The 17,442-nt window shown below is 47.8% G+C and overlaps 2 protein-coding genes across 9 annotated transcripts in view; one reads left to right on the top strand and one right to left on the bottom strand.

Annotated features, from left to right (window-relative positions):
• Positions 1–1,003: 1,003 nt before the first annotated feature.
• ADCK2 (aarF domain containing kinase 2) lies at positions 1,004–14,051 on the bottom strand. Of its 6 annotated transcripts, none has more exons than XR_011328871.1 (9): positions 13,100–14,051; positions 12,238–12,384; positions 10,569–10,697; positions 9,830–9,925; positions 7,535–7,786; positions 5,978–6,106; positions 5,302–5,355; positions 3,881–4,100; positions 1,004–1,305 (listed from the first exon to the last, which is right to left on the bottom strand). XR_011328871.1 is itself a non-coding variant. In XM_069807539.1 (8 exons), exons 1-8 carry the CDS (start codon positions 14,015–14,017, stop codon positions 3,957–3,959), a joined length of 1,869 nt encoding a protein of 622 aa, XP_069663640.1. In that variant the 5' UTR covers positions 14,018–14,051; the 3' UTR covers positions 3,221–3,956. The 6 variants fall into 6 exon arrangements, 3 of the variants coding, with proteins under 3 accessions (XP_069663640.1, XP_069663641.1, XP_069663642.1); XR_011328870.1 differs by lacking the exon at positions 1,004–1,305 and adding an exon at positions 1,341–1,497; XM_069807539.1 differs by lacking the exon at positions 1,004–1,305 and having other exon boundaries at positions 3,221–4,100.
• Positions 14,052–15,833: 1,782 nt separating this feature from the next.
• DENND2A (DENN domain containing 2A) overlaps positions 15,834–17,442 on the top strand; it is a 61,746-nt gene continuing 60,137 nt past the window's right edge. For all 3 annotated transcript variants that reach the window (XM_069807532.1, XM_069807530.1, XM_069807531.1), the window contains exon 1: positions 15,834–15,992. The gene's annotated coding sequence lies outside the window, so the exon portion shown is untranslated. The remainder of the gene's footprint in view (positions 15,993–17,442) is intronic.

Genomic DNA, 17,442 nt, shown 5'->3' with positions numbered 1-17,442 from the left:
TTGTATCTTGTAGGTGCGAGTCAGTGTGCTGGAGTTTGGGTGCTTGAGTGCAGTTGTGACAAGTGGAATTATGATTCCTGGAGAAGTCTTTAATCTCTTTTTCATTGCAGCCAGAGTGCATTTTCACTGCTTCATCCTTTACATGCCTTTCTTTCTGGAGTTATTATTCTAGTCCACCTCTGTCAAAGTGAAGCGGTGCAAGCACAGGCACAGGTTATGTCCTGCTAATACAAACCTGCAGGGAAATTAAATACAGGCCTGAAAAGGCTTCTGCTGCTGAATTCTGAGAACTTTCTGTTTCTTCCAGAGCAGCACACTTCCAGGATCACATAAAATAGGAAGTGTAGTTACGTGATGCTGTCATATGACTTACCTTGCTATGTTAACGATACATGAAATATGGGGAAGGAGAGCGGGACACCAGCTGGATGTTAAAAAAAATGAAACTACTGCAGCAATGAAAATGTACATGCTAAAATACAACGTAAATTATCCACTGCAGTTTCCATTATTAACAACTGACTCTTGCAAGTGTCCCATTGCACGTGAGTTGCAGAGGTCCCTAGGGAAGAAGTCCCCATACATGTGACACAGTTGTGCTGCTTCCTGCCAAAATTGCTGTAGGCGGCAGGGCAGAGGTCCAGTGACATGAGAGGTGCTTCAGAAAACCTGATAAGACAGCTTGGAACCCTCCAGCGTGGGCTTCAGGTAAGCGTAGATCTTCTACCGTCAGGGCGTACATACTGCTTGGAAACACATAGGCTGCTCCCCTAAAGGAGGAATGACTTACAGAAGCCCCAAATGCAAAAAAAATAATTTTTTTTGTGACGAGCTACCCTTTCTAGGCATTGTGATGAGAAAAAAGTCTGTTCTCTGAAATACCTGGCTTTGGAGAATCACAAAACCCAATGGTGAGCCTATGTTTTGCCTATGATCAGTCTCCAAAAGCAGGTAATCTTATGTCAGAAAGATACTCGGGTATCTTTGCAGGTAGGGCGCCTGGTCAGAATAAACAGACTTTTTGTTCACCATGAATAAATGAGGAGAAGGCTACAAAAACAAATGAATTGGTAAATTGACAGTTAACAAATTGTGTAAGAATCTGAGGTAGCCAGTAGCGCTATAGGAGGAGAAGAGTTCCCTATCCAGGCTGTAGAGTAAAACATGGTTACCACCTGGAGTCCACAATGCAACTTGCTCATGACTCCACTGATTTTCTAGAAGTGCATTACTGACCTTCCTTAGTGAAGCATGTGGTGTCAGCTGCTCCTGTGGACAAGCTACTGGCTTCTCCCCTCCCCTCCCCTGAAAGGAAACAGTAAGGCACATCAAGAGACATTTTTCTGCAACAGGAAAGGAAAGAAGTTTCTTAATGCATTGCACTCTGATTAGTGGAGGTGCCTTCATTCACAAGGGGGAGGAGGAGGTTATGCTTGTCACATCCTGAAGTGCTGTCCCTCTTCCTCTTATCACCAGAGGTGGTAAAAAATACAGCAGCTGTGTCACAGAGAATGCTGTTATCAGCTTTGGGTAGCCAGAAATGTAACTGTTCTTTTCACATGGGTATTCAGGAAAAGAGAATGGACATGGGACAATTTATTTGCTGCAGCAGCCAGAGCTATATTGAAGGATGTTCTTATTTTACACAAAATTATGCTCAAATATATATAATATTTGCAATACCTTGTTTTAAGCAATACCTAGAATCAAACTAGATATACAAAATTTCAATGTTGTTGCCTGACATTCTGTGTACACTTAGAAACGTTACACATTTTCTGGCATATCCCTCAGCAAAAAGTGTATTATAAAAATTCACCCCTTTTAGAGGAGCACAGCACCAGTAATAACAGCAGCTTCTAAAAAAAAAATAAAGAAAACTTGTAAAAGGGAGCTCCTTTGAAATTCTGCCAAATGTTTTGAATGGCCAGCAGTTTCTTAGCAATAAGTCTCAGACTGTGTTCCTCCAGAGATAACTAAGAGGCTATGCCTTCGGCTTTCCCCAAAAAGACAAAGTTAAGTCTCTCATCCTAAGGCCTTACTAGCTAAAAGGAGTATTCTTAACTTTAGGCTCCATAATATGCATGAACCATCCAGAGATTTTTGTTTTAAAAAAAAAAAAAAAAAGGAAAAGGAAAGAAAGATGAACCTATATATAAGGTGAAGGCTTTGACATTTTGTTTGTTTAAATTAAGGTCTGAAAAAATAACTTGCTGCATATATGGAAACTGCATGTGAAACACAGTTTTGCATTTCAGATGTGGAATTCTATCACTTGGTTTAAGCTCTGTTTAGCCTCTGGAAAAGTTGGCTGAAATTTGCTCAGCAAGAACACAGGTGGCTGTGCCCAAGACCTGCCCAACGGACTTGGCCCAGGCTGTATACGCTGTGGGATGCTGTGCCTGGCACCTCTACGCCCCAGCTGGGTGGAAATGGGAGGGGGCATGCACACTACTGAGTGAAAATGGGTGCTGGCACCACACTGAGATTTTCTTTAGTGTCAAGTTTCAGGGTTGCTTGCTTTTCTTCTTTTTTGAGTTCTCTTTTATGCAAAATCATGTGCTAGTTAGGACAACAGTGTACCTAGTTATAAGTTTAAGTCTAGTTAGACTTACAGAAACAAGCCTAAAACTTCAAAGATATTTAACTTAGCTACTGCTTTCATCCTTAAGCATTTGGAAATGGAATATGTAACGATTAAAGGAAAGTACATTAAATATATTGAGCAGAATCTAAACTTATTTTTTCAGACTTCATTTATATATCATTAATCATTATTTTATAATCACCATAAAACAGCAGATTGTCTGCTTATGTACTTCCACTTCATTGCTTAGCCATCTGAAAACAGACCACTGCAGCCACCCTATGCTGCGGCAATTTCATGTACAGTATATCTGGGAATATATTTAATATTACAGTATTTCCAATAATTCATAGAGTGTGTTTCTCACTATTTAAATACAGCCATAAAATAATTCTAATACTACTATTAAAATAACTGACTGTAAAACCCATATATGATCTGGATCTTTTGCTGGCTTTATTTAATTTTAAACATTCACAATGTGTTTTCCATCCATTAGGAAAATGCTTGGTGGTCTTGTTTTGCCAACCACTGGAAACAAAACCCAAGCATTTGCATATTAATTAAGGTTTGGAATTGACTAGGGTAAGACTAGGGGAGCAGGGTACCTTAAAAATGAACGACCAGCATAAATATTCCAAAAAGTTGTTTTTATTATGGAATTAGCTTTTCTGCCTAGACAAATATTTTCTTTTGCTGTTTATAATCCAAACTGCTACAGTATTGTGCTAGAGTATGGAAGTTTGAAAAATGAGATTGACTTGTCTGTTTTTATCATCCAAAATGACTAAGGACAGACCCCTCCATGCAGGATCTCAGAACACTTCTACAATAAATGTAGATGTTAGAAGTACAAAAGACAAAAAAAGTTTATTGGCTTTTTTCAGCCTGAATTAACTGCTTAGGTGGTGTTAGAACACCATTTCTCATACCACTGTGACAGGTAAGTCATAAATTAAATTTAAATATTTAACCTGATATATTTCAAAACAGACTTGATCAATGAACATCTTTTTAAAGACTTTTACACAAGTAAGACTGCTTTTCTCATCAGGCTGCAGCAATCTTGTACACCTAAACTACATGGTATGTCAGTTTAAAAACTACCAGAGCACATTAGCTTGTAGAACTGTGTAATGAGTCAGAACTCCCCAACTGCACAAAGTCTTCCTGGTCTCTGGAAGAGACCTTCTAATCATCCCATGCCTGGTCCTTGGCTAAAACGACTGAAGGAAACATTAATGGAGAGTAACCACTGCATGGCATTTCCCCGAGATACATGCAACTTCTCACCTTCAGCTTCTTTCTCTGTCAGCTCACAAGTGGCACGGGTAACCCTGCACAGTGGGAGGGCAGCAGCCACAAGAGTCTATTCAAGGACAGAAGCTGCAGTTTTGATGAGCAGTGGTTTAGCTGCCTCTAGGATGTCCAGTTCAGGGTCCAGTGAACGACCAAGACCTTCTAGAACCATGATGGCAAAGATGATGGAAGCAAAATTGCTCTCGAGCTTCACCTAGAACCACAAGCAACTGAATGAACTCAGCAGACCTTTTTTTTTTTTTTTTTAATTTCTGAGCTCATTCCACAGAGGTACCAGCTCTAGCTAGGCTGAGAGGGAAGAGCATACACATATCTGAAACTATAGTGTGACTCCATCACTTGGAGTTTCAGAACACACTGAAAACCAGCAGCAGGCCCAAAAAGAAGACAACAGTTTCAGGGTAAGTGCCCTAAGGGAACCCAAGAGTTTGTTTTTCAGTTCCAAGAAGGGGAATGGGATTTTTTTTCTTCCATACTGGAATAGCAGGAGCTTAGGAGAGTAGTAGTATCCAATGTACTTGAACACATGCACTTGTGTGAGGGGGAGCTCACCTACTGAATGGCCACGGAAGACCCCCACAGCTCACATAGGAAACGATCCTCTGCTCTGCATGTGAACAAACTACTCCCCAGTTCCCAGCCAGGCACCAGGATTGTTTCAAGGCATACCAGGGCATTAAGAATTCATGGAGTTGGGAGGACTTGCTTTGTAAGGGCCTAAATTACATTTCACATTATTAGGAACCAGCTTAATAAGGCTTAATGACAAAAACCTCTAAGGAATGTTTAGGGGGACCCTCTGGAGGCTGGGCAGCCCTGTGGCTGACAACCTTCTCATCCCCTCTAGTTCAGGCCACCATAGCTCTGTTGATTTCCAAAGTTGTCTGCAACCATGGAAACTTGTCCCCCAAATACCATCACTTATAAGAAGAAATCTCTGTTCTGTGAGCAGCTTCTCACTCTTGAGGCCTCGTAACAAACCAGTAAAACAGCCTCGTGCTGTTACATAACCACATATCGGGAAAGAGGTCCAGGGAAGAAAGCATGCAATGATATACACGTGGAACATATATTAGATTTCATTTTCTGCTTCTAAGGGACTACTTAAAAAAAAGTATGTGTTACAGCAACATTCCTTTTAGTAAATAATATCAACCATTAAATGCAGTATTAAGACAAAATCCAACAAAACAGAAATTGGTCTTGGTAGGGTGTATATCAAGGCCCGAGAAACAGTGTGCCTGCAACACTTGGATGCATTCCTGCCATCCCCCTCCTAGCAGTTCATTTCAGAATTCACAGTCCCCCTCCTTGTCAGGCCTTCATGTTCCCAGTTGTTATCCCTCCCCAAATGAACTTCCAGCTATTGAAGGCAGACAGTGACAGGACCTCACCTTATGGGTCATCAATAGTTTAAAGACATTCGAGAGGAGATTGGCCACCTGAAGCTGGAATACAAAAGAAGTTAACAACTGATCAAGAAAACTGTGGTCAAGAAGACTGAACCATGCGAGTGACAGGCAGGATTCTTCTAAGCGTTGGTCAGTATTTGGTTCTGGTGGTGGGACAAGATTATTGGGCTGACAACAGCCAACATCAAGGTATGATCCCCCCACCCTGCCCAGGATAAGGAGTTCAGCTCTGACCCAGAGTTCTGCTTACTTGCCAGCTCCTGAAGGCTGAGAACGTCCAACCTCACAGCAGTACAAAACATGCACTAATTTGCTCAACACCACCATGCTACACTCTCTGAAGTGCCCAGGCTGGCCTTAGCTAACAGGATGCAAGCTGTAATATCAGGCTCAGCAACCCCTCACAGTGAGCTGCAGATGTTAGATTTTAGGAAAAAAAAAAAAAAAAACAAAAAACCCAAAACAAAAAGCCCCAAACACATGGGTTTTTAATTAGAAGGAAATAAAGGATTTTATGGACTTCTGCTGCACCTAAGTGCCCAGTACTGGTTGGTGGTGCTGATGGGATCAGAGCTGGCCTTTCCACATGAATCATTCTGAAAGCCAAGTTGCACTGAATTACAGGTAAGTGAGGACGTGACATTGTTTGTGCACTTGCCTTTCCTAGGGCAATGGTGTTCCTCCGGACCTTGGTCACTAGTTCTGCCATCTCAGCTTTGAATCTCTCAATATCCTGGCACTGGTTAGCACGGGCATGATGAAGGATCAGTTCTGCCACTCTCTCCCCCTGTGAAACAAGTTGAAAAGGAGAATCGGAACTTGATCACTTGTGCCTGGAAGGCCTCTGCTGCATAGGTCCCTGGAGGAGGCATACTGCAGGGAGAATTCCCAGGCCCATGCTTTCCCATTCCAGCAATGGAGACACAATGAATCAACAGAAGCGTGCACAAGAAGAGCAGAACTGGTCCAAAAGTCTTAGCTGGTATCTGGCAAAACCCTGGTTATTTTTCTTGCAGGCCTTGTAGGGTAGAACACAACAAAGGTATCTCTCAGACAGTCAGAAGTTTCAGGGGGAAAAATAAACCCCACAGGATTGGCATCTTCTTCTTAGCAGAGAACATAACGGTGTAAAGGCTTATATTAACATATGGGCCAAGTCCAACCTTCCATTTGCAAACTGTGGAGGAAAAGAGCTGATTCTACACTAGCAGATGTTTGGTGAGAAAGCAAGAGAGCGATATGCAAGCTTCACTTGTAAGAGGCTTTATAGCTCTTCTTGGAAGATATGTCTGACAGCAACATACAAAGCCAGAGCCCCAAGGTACAGCAATGAGACAGTGTAGTAGTTTTTCCACCTATAGATCATAAATTACACCCAGCCTGATCCATGAAGGACTTGACTTGCAATCAGATGTTTGCAGATTTTGCTTAGCAGCTGAGAAGTCTGGCAGCACAGGATGGGCCTGAATACACAGTTTAGCACTGACTCCTCACTGTGCTTCAGAAGATTAAACAGACCAAGTTAAAACGTATCCCTCTTAAGATACGCTGGTGAGCCATCCAACCCACAGCTGAGAAACAGCAACATGGCAAGTATGAACACAGACGCTTGTTCTCAGAATGAACAGGAGACATCAGCACTGGATTCTCTAGTCCATCTCAGAGTGTATTTTAAAAAAGTGGGAAGGAGGATAAAGTAGTTCCCCTTATACAGAGGAGCCTGGCAGAGGCCAAACCCCCTCACCCCCAACTGTTTTGCTTCCTCTTCTCTACAGACGCCGACACAACAGCAGAATGGAGGGTAGCATTATGGGCTTTCCAGTAGCAAGGCTGCAGAAGGGAACATGTGCAGAAGACCAAGACGTTAATCCATTCCCTCCTCTTTCCTATCAAAGCCTGGCAGATTCTGCAACAGCCTCATACGCAAGTGGCTCCCAAGCAGTCCTAACTTGCATTAGAAGCACTCCTAGCCAGGGATTGACAGCCAATGCTTCCCATTTAACACCTTCCATTTCCTGAGCCACTGAAATCATTCGACTCTGACAGCCTCCTTGCTGTAGCTGAACATGTTATCCCTGTGTCTGGTATAGCTTCCACACTAGCAAGGCTCCTCTCCCCTCTTAGGGAGGATTGTAAGGGGAAATAGAAAAGTATCACTTTGACCATCTGACTGTCCAGCTGTCTCCCTTCCCCAGCCCCATGACAAAAGCCTCACCTGGCCCTGGACCACAGCCGTGAAAACCGCCCGGAAGTTCTGCATGTCAGTGCTTTGCAGCTCTGCCACGATCCCCGCGTCCAGCAGCACCAGGCAGAGCTGCCTGAGAGGCGGCTGCACTTCCACCACGAGTGTGTCACACAGGTCCACGATGGCTGTCTGCTCCTTGCAGCTGGTCCCGACATGGGCCAGGCCTTGAACCAGGATGTTCCCAGGGTGCAGGTCAGCATGGACAAAGTTGTCAACAAAGACCTAGAGGACAGGCAAGTCTTAGAGCGGCTCATTCCAACCAAAACTCCCAGGCAAACAGCAGAGGTTTGTTTCTGGTCTGTTTGCTGTCATTACTAATGTGCATCACCCTAGGCAGCAACACAGCAAACAGCTTCTGCTGGAGACCAGCTGTGCTGAAATGGCATGGGTGCTACTCACTAGGGGAGTCAGTAGAGCTGTGTGAAGCAATCCTGTGTGTTTGCTAGAGGTCAGGTAGGACAGCCAGGAGTTCCAGCAGGGAACAGTAGTGCTCTTTGGCAACGAACCCTAAACTGGGGGCACACTGGTAAGCCTTGGCAAAGAGCAATGCAGTAAGAATAGGCCATTTGCCATTCAGTGGCATGGGTTATAGTGAATGGTTAAGTTTGTCTAGTCCGGGACATCAACGCACATTATAACTGTATTGAAAAGTAAGGAAAACAAGAGAAGAGGAAACAAATGTATGTAGCTCTTCCCTGCCTCTGCTAGCAGTTAGCACCAGAAAGGACTAGCAAGAAGACAAGCACAAGACAGTACTTCCCCACTAAACCTCCTGGCCACCTGGGACTGCAGGACTTCCTGCCCCAAGGAGGTTATCTTTGTATTTCATGGATTTCTCGTACAAATTTGTCCAGTTGCCACGTAAATAGTTAAGAGCTGTGTGAAAAAAGGAGATTTTTCTTTAGGTGCTGCCTGAAAAAATTACCTCTGATAATTTTATGTCCTTCTCATTCTTCTGTTTTGAGAACCATATACAATAGATCCATATTGACTCTCACACACTCATGATCTCTGTCATAAGCTACTCATTTCTCTGCTTTCCAGAGTTAAGAGTCCAAATTATTTCACCACTCCCGTATGGAAGCCATTCCACACCAGTAATCATCCTGGCTGCCTTCCTCTGCACCTCTTCTAGTTCTATTGCAGCCCTTGAAATGGAGGGTCCTGGACAGCGAGGGACTAGAACTGCACAGAGTATCAAGAAACAGGTATTTGTTTTAGTTACAGCCATAATGTTGTTTCTTTGCTCTTTAATTCTTTTTTACTCCTAAAATATGGGGGTCTTGTTTTGCTCCTAACCATTGAATCCAATGCTAGCGTAAAACTGTTCTAGTTCCACCACTGCTTTTCTAAGTGGTAAAAGCTCTTTCAGCTGTCATACTACTACTAGTCTGTCATACTACACGGAGTCAGAACTGCAGGCCTCGCCATCACCCTAGCATGATGTTGCAGTTATCAACTGAATTTCATCTGATGCTTACTGCCCACGCACTTGATACTGTGAGGTTCTTTTGCAACTCTTCCCTGCTAGTTCTCATCGCTCCTCACAAGACAATTGTGTCACCCTCTCAACACACCCTTCCAGATCATTTGTGATTATTTCAACCACAGAAGAACTAGACAGCCAGAAGCTGAATCATAAGCTGAATCTGGCCAGGTTTGTTTTCTTTACTCCATATTTAGTTCCTCCTTAAAAAAAGGCAGTTCCAGAGGAGGAGTCAATAAATGAAAAAACCATCTAGCTGTTTTCCCTGTGAGTTGCATCTATAGTCTCTGCAGAGAGCATGATAATTTGCTAATTACATTGCACTTTAGAGTACTTGGGCAATATGTGAATATTCATTAAATGGATTAGTGGGTTTCCTAAGCAATGCACCGATCAAGTTGCATAGGATGACCCTACTGTGTGCAAGCAGATCACCCTTCTGCAGTAGAAGCAGCTCCGTGTCAAAGTCTACAGTAGAGGTGTATCTAGTCCAGGCTTTACTCAGACCTTGTGTTACATTGCACATGAAGTACAGACCCTCCCTCTGCCAGTTCCAGAATTGCACAGTGCCCTAGTGGCCCAAATGCTGGGTCACTGCAAGATACCTGGCATCCATGGGTTTGTTCCAAAAGACACAGCTGTATCTTTGAGTCCATGGGAGGAAGGGTAGGAGACATGGGAAGCAAACAGGTTCTCTTTAGCCATATTGTCTTATTACCCCAACTGAATAGCTTCTGCAGGAAAACCACCTTCACTTCCAGCCTCAGCCAAGTGCCTACCATCTTTAGGAGCATGTCCATGCCCATCTTTGCAAGTCTCTGCCTCAGCTCTGTGGCAATCTCCGCATGCAGGTAGTGCGAAATAGGCTCACTCTCCTGAAATAAAGACGGAGCTGGAGTCAAACACACCCTGGGTCCCACCTTCAACCACACCTTGGGTGTGAGGGAAGGTGATAAGAATACCCTAGAAAGGATCTGCTCAGTAGAGGCTGTACCTACTGCGATGGAGAACATGAGAGAAGCAAGGGTTTGTTCTTTGGAAAGGTAGTGATACAGCTTGGGGCAAAAATATTCTTGCCAGGATCACATGCACAAAAACTAAGGCTGAGAGTAGCTTTGGTCTGTGACTCAAACATCCACAAGGGAAGTGAGGCAAGCACCAGAAAGTATCAGATTGCTGAGCTCCTTGCTTTGACCCACCACAGAGGAGAGCTGAAGCGGTGTTGGTTTGCAAAGCACAGGCAAGCACATGGTGGCTGGACACACTGCTGGTCTGCATGGTTTCAGGCCAAGTGTTCACTTCTATATGGAGTTGTCTGCCACCTGTCTTCTGGGATGCACTGCTTACAAACAAAGAGAGTGGAAGAGACAATGAGGAAGGACACCAATCTCTTTAAGCAAATAAGAGAAAAGCATCCTTCTGCCTCTCATCACTCCTTCTCAAAAAAACACCTCCTTGGCATGTTCTCCTAAGGGCTTTCTCACCGCTCCCACCGCTCCCAGAACCTGCAATTCTTACCTCAAATGTTTCCACTAGAACATCTGTCGTTACCAAAGGCCAAAGGGGAGTTGGAAACTTCACAAAATCAACATCTAGGAAATTTTGTCGGAAGCGCTCCAGATTTCTGGCTTCGTAGCGTAAGTCAATCTCAAGGGAGAAAAAGAAAAAGCAGGCTGAAAATTACATGCAATTAGAACTACATCTTCAGGATCCAGTATCAGGATATGACTGTACAGTGCAATACCAACAAAACTAGTCAGAAAGCCAGAATGAAAACTAAATAAGAGTGCTGCTTCTTACATGCTTATAGCTTTCTTGATGGAAGAGTAGAGTAATAGACTGATTAACGGATGGCCCACAACCCAGCACCTTTGAAATACGGGTGACTTACTATAGGCATGGTGTCTCAAAAAAGACCAGGACTGCATTATTTTCAAGGGTAAGACAGATCCTAAACCAAAGCTTACCATCCAAATAGCAAGGCAGGCAGACAGGGTAGAAGAGCTGCAGCCCTAGCCTCACTTTACAGATAGGCAGCCACAGCAGGAAGAAATTTAATGTAACACGTACAAAATAATCCACTATGCAAAGTCCTGGCCCCAGGTCTTCAGTGATCCAGTGCCTTGACACATGACCATCTCTCCTGCCCACTGCTGCTGCTCAAGGAGGCAGGATAACCTTGCCTCACCTCCCTCATCTGGCAATGGGAAATATCCCATGAATACTTCTTGTTCTTTCAAAGAGAAATGAAAGGAAATTACAGCAAGGTTATCAGATGTTCTCCTAATCCTCATTCTTCAGAGCAAAAGCTCTGCTGAACTAAACTGGTACTAATGACCTTGAGTCACATCTGAATACACTCAACAGTTTACAACATGGATTTACTGTGCAGATTTTTTGCAACAGTAGAAAAGAATTAAGGCTTTCAAAAGCTTGTAACAGACTTCAGACTCTGCAATCTAGACACAAAAATGAAATTAGCAAATAATAGTTCATTTTAATAGAAACATAAGCCTAATTAAGCCTGTAGTGAAATCTTTGTAAGTTTAGTAGTAAGGACATTTCAGGACTGTGTCTTTTTAAGACTAGCAAATCAGGACATTTTCAGATCTATTTGCAAAGCTTAACTTTACCAATACTGATGAATCTGATGACATTACAATATAGAATGTATTATTAATTTATGTAAAAGTATATTACTTATGCCAATATATATACCTCAGTGCTAACAAACATGACCAGCGAGTACAAACTGCACACATATGTGTAGGATTGAAGAGTAAAAACACATGTCTGAGCACTTGTTTGGAGAGATTCTTTTCCTAAGGAGAGGTCTCTCACCAGTGTTTGTCTTTCACAATGCTGCAAAAAGGACTGCGACTACGGCTAGCTAGCTGTTCAGGCTGTTCACTAGAAAACATACTCAAATAGAAAACATACTCAGTCTAAAAATTATTTTAAAATCTAATATAATTTTTCATCGCTTCGATTTTTTTACTGTGTGAGCATATAAGCTTTCCTACAGTAACATTATGTGACTGATTAGAATAAAGAATGTAAGCAAAGAACAAGCAAGCCTTCATCTAACCCTTTAAAAAGTAGCAGTATGAACAGAATTAGAGCCAGCCAGCAGCAAGACAAAGGCTAGTTTTGTTCCAGTAAGTGGGGACCATGGCACAGCACGCACCTGTTGGACCATAAGCTTCTCAAACTCCTCCACGATCTCTGTCAAACTGAGCCACTTGAATCCAGGGAGAAGTCCAATGATGTAGCTACCCATCTTCATGAGAAAGAGATCCATCTGGACTTGGTGGACCAGTCCAGGGTGCAGGACCTGCACAAGAATGAACAGTGGCAAGATCAACTCCCCCAACACTCCATTTCAATCAGCTTAAGTGATACATTCCAAACAGACAGAACCCAGCCTATTAGACTGGGAGCTAACACGGCTTCCCCAGCTAATCCTCAGAATTCACATTTTGCCATGGATTAAGTTGTAAAGAAACATTTTATAATTGTCAAATGCAATATATCTGTGCTGGAGACTACAGTCTCACCCAATGCCATTTTCCACTGCTTTCACGCTCCCGCCCTCTCCCTGCCACGTAGTACTGACTAGTATTTGGAGCAGCTCGAATATAAGATTTCTTTAAATAAACTTTGCTGGAAAGAACTTATCTGTTCCAGATTTCTTCATGTGAGCAGAGAAAGGGTTTCATTGTCTGAAAGGTGAAACCAAGCTTAATATTCATTCTTTTAATGTAAACTGGGCCCTTGTAGGCATCTCTGGTATCCACATGCCACGTCAAATGGCGCCATAGGCAGTATGCATACTCAAGCTCTCCAGGCTGGGAAGATCTGGGGCCACCGCAAGTCTGTATTGCAGCTGGCTGGAACCAAAGTGCTGAGAAAAGACACTGATGGAGACAAGCATCACTTCTCTCATTCTACCTGGCCCTAGCCAGCTACTCCTCTCCATGGGAATTAAAACCTGATCAGCCTCATCCAGCATGCTCCATTTTCACACATCTACCGGCCAGATGACTTACTTTAATGGCTACAGGCATGAGATGTCTGGCTGATGAAGGATTTGCATTCAGGAGCGGTTTGGCCATCTGCTCCATAAGGGACATCCCACTCAAAGGACTCCTCCGGGAGCAGTCTGCTGGGCTCAGCTCCTCCCTGCTCCTCTCATCCTGCATCTCCTCGCTCCTCCTCCTCCCCAGCCACCTGAGGAGGCCTCTAAAGCCTGACACTTCCCACGCTTCAAAAGCGGACCTTAACTCCGAGTGTCGTGCTAGCTCCTTGGCCTGGGAGCCGGCGACAGCCGTGAGGTCAGCATAGGCTTTATACACCTGGGCGACACAGCCCGAGCCGACCGGCTCCCGGCTCTGGAACTTGAGGATGCCCGTCCAGCCCTCACCAAAGGCCTTCCTCAGGAGCTCATCGGTGTGGCCCCACGGGTGTGGGCTCACCTCGACGTGCAGCTTGGAAAACTCATCGCAGAAGGCCTCGGAGAAGAGGTCCCTCCGGGTGCTGGCCCACTGGCCCAGCTTGACACAGGTGGGGCCGGCGGCCTCGGCCGCCCTCCGCAGCAGCCGCAGCCACAGGGCGCCCAGGCCGGGCCACAGGCGGCTCAGCGGGTAGAGCAGCAGCAGGGGGCCGAAGCGCAGCAGCAACCCGCAGGCCCGCAAACCCAACCGGAGCACCAAACCCAAGCGCCGCAACAACCTCCGGGGCGGCCGCTCCGGCCCGCGCTCCCCCACCCACACCGGCCCCCGTTGTCCCGGCCTCTCCTTCCAACCGGTCCCAGCGGGCACCGCCAAGGCCACCGCGACCCAGCGGCCGGCACGCAACCCGCCGCGCCCCGCGGCCGCCCAACCGGACAGGGTCCCCCTCGCCCCGGCTGCCCGCCCGAGGAGGGGACGCGGAAGCGGCAACAGCCGCACGGCACCACCCGCCACCATCGCCCGCCCGCCGCCGTGAACGCCTGCTAACGGCCGCCCGGGGCGGGGGGAGTGGGGAGGGGAGTGGGGCCAGCCAATCAGCGCCGGCGGGCGGTGGCGGCCCGCCCCTTAAAGGGCCAGGAGGGAGAGCCTCGAAGGAACGTGAGGTGATTCTTCCCGCCTCACAGATGGCAGCTGAGCCCTCTGAGGGGAAGGGTCCCCTCGGGTTCAGGCTATACCAGAGGAGGATGAGGGACCCCTTCCCTCTTGTCGCCGGGCACCCGCAGGGACGCGTCTGTGTCCCTGCGGGCGCCCGGCGACAAGAGGGAAGGGGCCAGTGCTTGGGGGCCTTCACGTCTCCATCTGTTTTGACAGTTGAAGTGGGCTCTTGCCATCTTGGTTTGGAGCCTACCGGTGTGGTGGATCAACCTACAGGTGACATGAGGGGGCTGGCACATGTGGGGTTACTTCAGCCATTGGAAGGTGGCAGCTGCCTCTCCTTTTTTTTCCCGAAGCTGGTGATGACTTTTTTGTTCTTAAGCAAAAGTCGAGGCTTTCTAGTGGTAGCCTGGTGCTGGCAGGTGAAGTGTTGTGATCATTAGTGGTTTCCTTAGTGGGGTATTAATGAGTCAGTGCTTTGAGTAATAGAAGTATCTGGGGGCACATGATAGTGCATCACTGCTAATAAAAGAAATTAAAATTAAAAGTAAAAGCCTGCTGAGGTGATGATGGTGGTTCAGTAGAGCTAATGAGTCGTTTCATCTTCCAGGCTCGCTCTCAACCTTGGGCTTTCTGCTCCGCAGAAGGGCAGCTGATGGCAGTGCTGGGTCTCCTGCTTAGTCCTGAGTCAGCTGGCAATGTATTAACCTCATTCATAATTACACAGCTACAGCAAATTGCTCATTTCCTTTGCAAAGGACACATGCCTTTTATAAATCGAAACTAATGCACCCGCTGCTGAGGATGCAGCTGATGACAGCATCATCTGTCTCTCCCTTTTGGAAGCTTTTGTGTATGTGACCGGAACCTGTCAAAGAGTGTGTTTTAGGGGACAGACACCGCAAAGGTGATGCTGCAACTCGTGTTGCCATCGCGGCTGTCCAGCAAAGCTACTGTCTCATGCAGGGAGCTGTGGCCTTTCACACTGGGAGTTTGGTTGGCTCCCAGCTTTAGGTGTGTGTCTGTAACTGTATACTTCTACTCAGAGGAAAAAAAAAAATCCCTTTTCTGATATTTTTAATGTACCCCGGGGACCAAAAGCCTGTAGGAAGAATTAATCCACTTTCCAATCCGTATCCCTCCCTCGCTCTAACGGGTAGCTCAGATCTGACCAAACAAACCTCTGTACCAACAGGGAGCTGGATTACGGCCCTGCGCAGGTGAACGGATCAGCTGATGGAAATTCTTCTGCAGGCTTGAGGCTTTCCTGGCCAGCTGCTTTCCCGTGAAGCGTCTGCGAGCTGATCAGATGCCGCGACAGGTTCCTTCAGCAGCGGGAAGCTGTTGGGGGTAACCGGTGCTGGCGTGGTAGCAAGTAGGGACTTTCTGCTTTCCCTCGGATATTTCTGTTCGTAACCGGAAAGGCGTCTTGCGCACCTCATCCCCGTTTTTACTTTCTGTCCCTGCCACCGGCAGCCCCCCTCACCTCCGTGCAGCCCCCTTCCCCGCCGCGCACCCCCCGCCCCGGCATTGCCTGCCGTCCCGCCGCCCGGGGTGGACGCCGGCTGGCCGGCAGCGCAGGACGCGGTAATTCCCCTGGGGGGGGCGGGGGCGGTTGCCATAGCGGCGGGGCGGGGCGGGGCGGGGCGGTGCTCCCGCCGGAGGGCGGCCGGGGCCGGGGCCGGTGCCGGCGGGGGGCGGCGGCAGGAGCGGCGCGGCGCTGCATGGCGCGGCGGGCGGGGAGCCCCCAGCCGCGCGTCCGCACGCCGCCAGCCCGGCGCCGGGCGCCGCCGCCATGCCGGGACACGGCCGCCCACCCCCGCCGCCACCGAGGAAGGTAGGGGGGGAGCGCGGAGGGGGCCCGTGGCGGGGCCGGGGCAGCGGCAGCGGCGCGGCGTTACCGGGGGAGAGCGGGCAGAGGTGCCAGGAGGCAGCCTGCCGCCGCCTGCAGACCGCTCGTCTCCCGTGGCGGCGGTCGGGGCGCGGGGGATCGGTGCCGCTCCAAAAAATCTCTTAATTCCTTTTTCCCTTCAGCCACCGAATTGGCTTTTCTTCCCTCCGGTACTGCGTTCGGCTGCAGAGACGGAAACCGGGGGACGTGAGCCGAACCCCCCCCCACCACCACCACTCTCCCGGCCGCTGAGGGCTCCGCCGCTCGCCCGTCCCCCCCCTCTGCTTTCCCGCCGGGACGGGGAGGGCTCCTGTTCCCTCCGTCCCCGCCGGGTGCGGGTGGGCCGGGTCGGCTGCCGGAGCAGCTCTCGACCGCGGGCGGGTGGGAGAAGAGCCGAGGGGACGTGGGGAGCTGCTGAAAAGCCGACCCAAGCGGTTCGGGAGCGACGGGGCGGAGGAGCGGAGGCAGCCCAGCCACCCAGCATGGGGCCTCTGGGTGAGCTCAGCCCTGCCTGGTCTCCGGCGACAAAAAAGACGAGGAGACGCAAATTCTTTGGGGGAAACCGGGGCCCTACTGGAGCAAGCAGCAGAGTCCTCAATTTCAGCAAAGCCCTGAATCCCTCTGTGATCGTAGCGTTGCATTTCTCTCTCTCTCTGCTCTGGATAGCCTGCTTTTCTCTTTACTTTACTTCTCTTTACTCAGCAGGAGGAAATGTCTGCACTTGGGTACAGCCTGTAGCTTAACAGGGTGGCATTTCTGACTCCTGTTTGGCATCCATGAGAATATTCACCTGTCCTGGGGAAGGAAATGCCAGCTTGCCTTCCCGCTGTGGTACCCAGGGATGATGCGTGCTAATGGGTTAGATATGGAGTTGGTGGAGGGGAACGGTGGTTGGGCAGGGAACAGGGAAGAATATACAGCTGTCTGCTGCTGTGGTCCCAGGGTGTCAAATGGAAACTGTAGGGTAAAACCATGTAAGGTGTATTTGGGACACTTTCAGAGGATTTGATTTTATGAGTCTCCAAGGAGCCTGGCTGTTGTTGCCCAGTGCTGGAAAAGGGATGGTCTAGCGGGGATTGAAGCTTTCTGACTGCTGGGGGCTGCACTGGAGCCTTGCAGGAGCAGGCAGTAAGTGCTAAGCACGGGGTGCTTAATCATGCTCTTCACAAGAGCACAGTTCGTTTCCTGGACAGTTCAGCAAGTTGTATGGGAGCTGTTCCTGACCCTGAGGTGTTCCCGGCCACTTGCCATTTAAGCAGGTTGTTGCTTTTGGAGAGTAGTGTCTCCAGCCTGGAGCTCAGCTGGGAGGATAAGGTCAGCGGCAGAGGGATTTCCGTGGGGCTTTCATTTGCTACTGGGAGGGGAGCTGCTGGTGTTTCTGGTGGATTAAAAAGCT

Source organism: Haliaeetus albicilla, chromosome 19 (assembly GCF_947461875.1).
Source record: "Haliaeetus albicilla chromosome 19, bHalAlb1.1, whole genome shotgun sequence".
NCBI lineage: Eukaryota > Metazoa > Chordata > Aves > Accipitriformes > Accipitridae > Haliaeetus > Haliaeetus albicilla.
Note: the sequence above shows the minus strand (reverse complement) of the source record. Positions and strands in the feature narration are given on the sequence as shown.

What these genes read in the sequence shown, in the direction of transcription:
- ADCK2 (XM_069807539.1), bottom strand. Translation starts at nt 14,017, where the DNA reads ATGGTGGCGGGTGGTGCCGTGCGGCTGTTGCCGCTTCCGCGTCCCCTC. An exon ending in ACACCATTGCCCTAGGAAAG is followed by an intron (nt 5,356 to 5,977) that starts GCAAGTGCACAA and finishes TTTGTATTCCAG; the next exon opens with CTTCAGGTGGCCAATCTCCT. An exon ending in AACTATTGATGACCCATAAG is followed by an intron (nt 4,101 to 5,301) that starts GTGAGGTCCTGT and finishes TTGTGGTTCTAG; the next exon opens with GTGAAGCTCGAGAGCAATTT.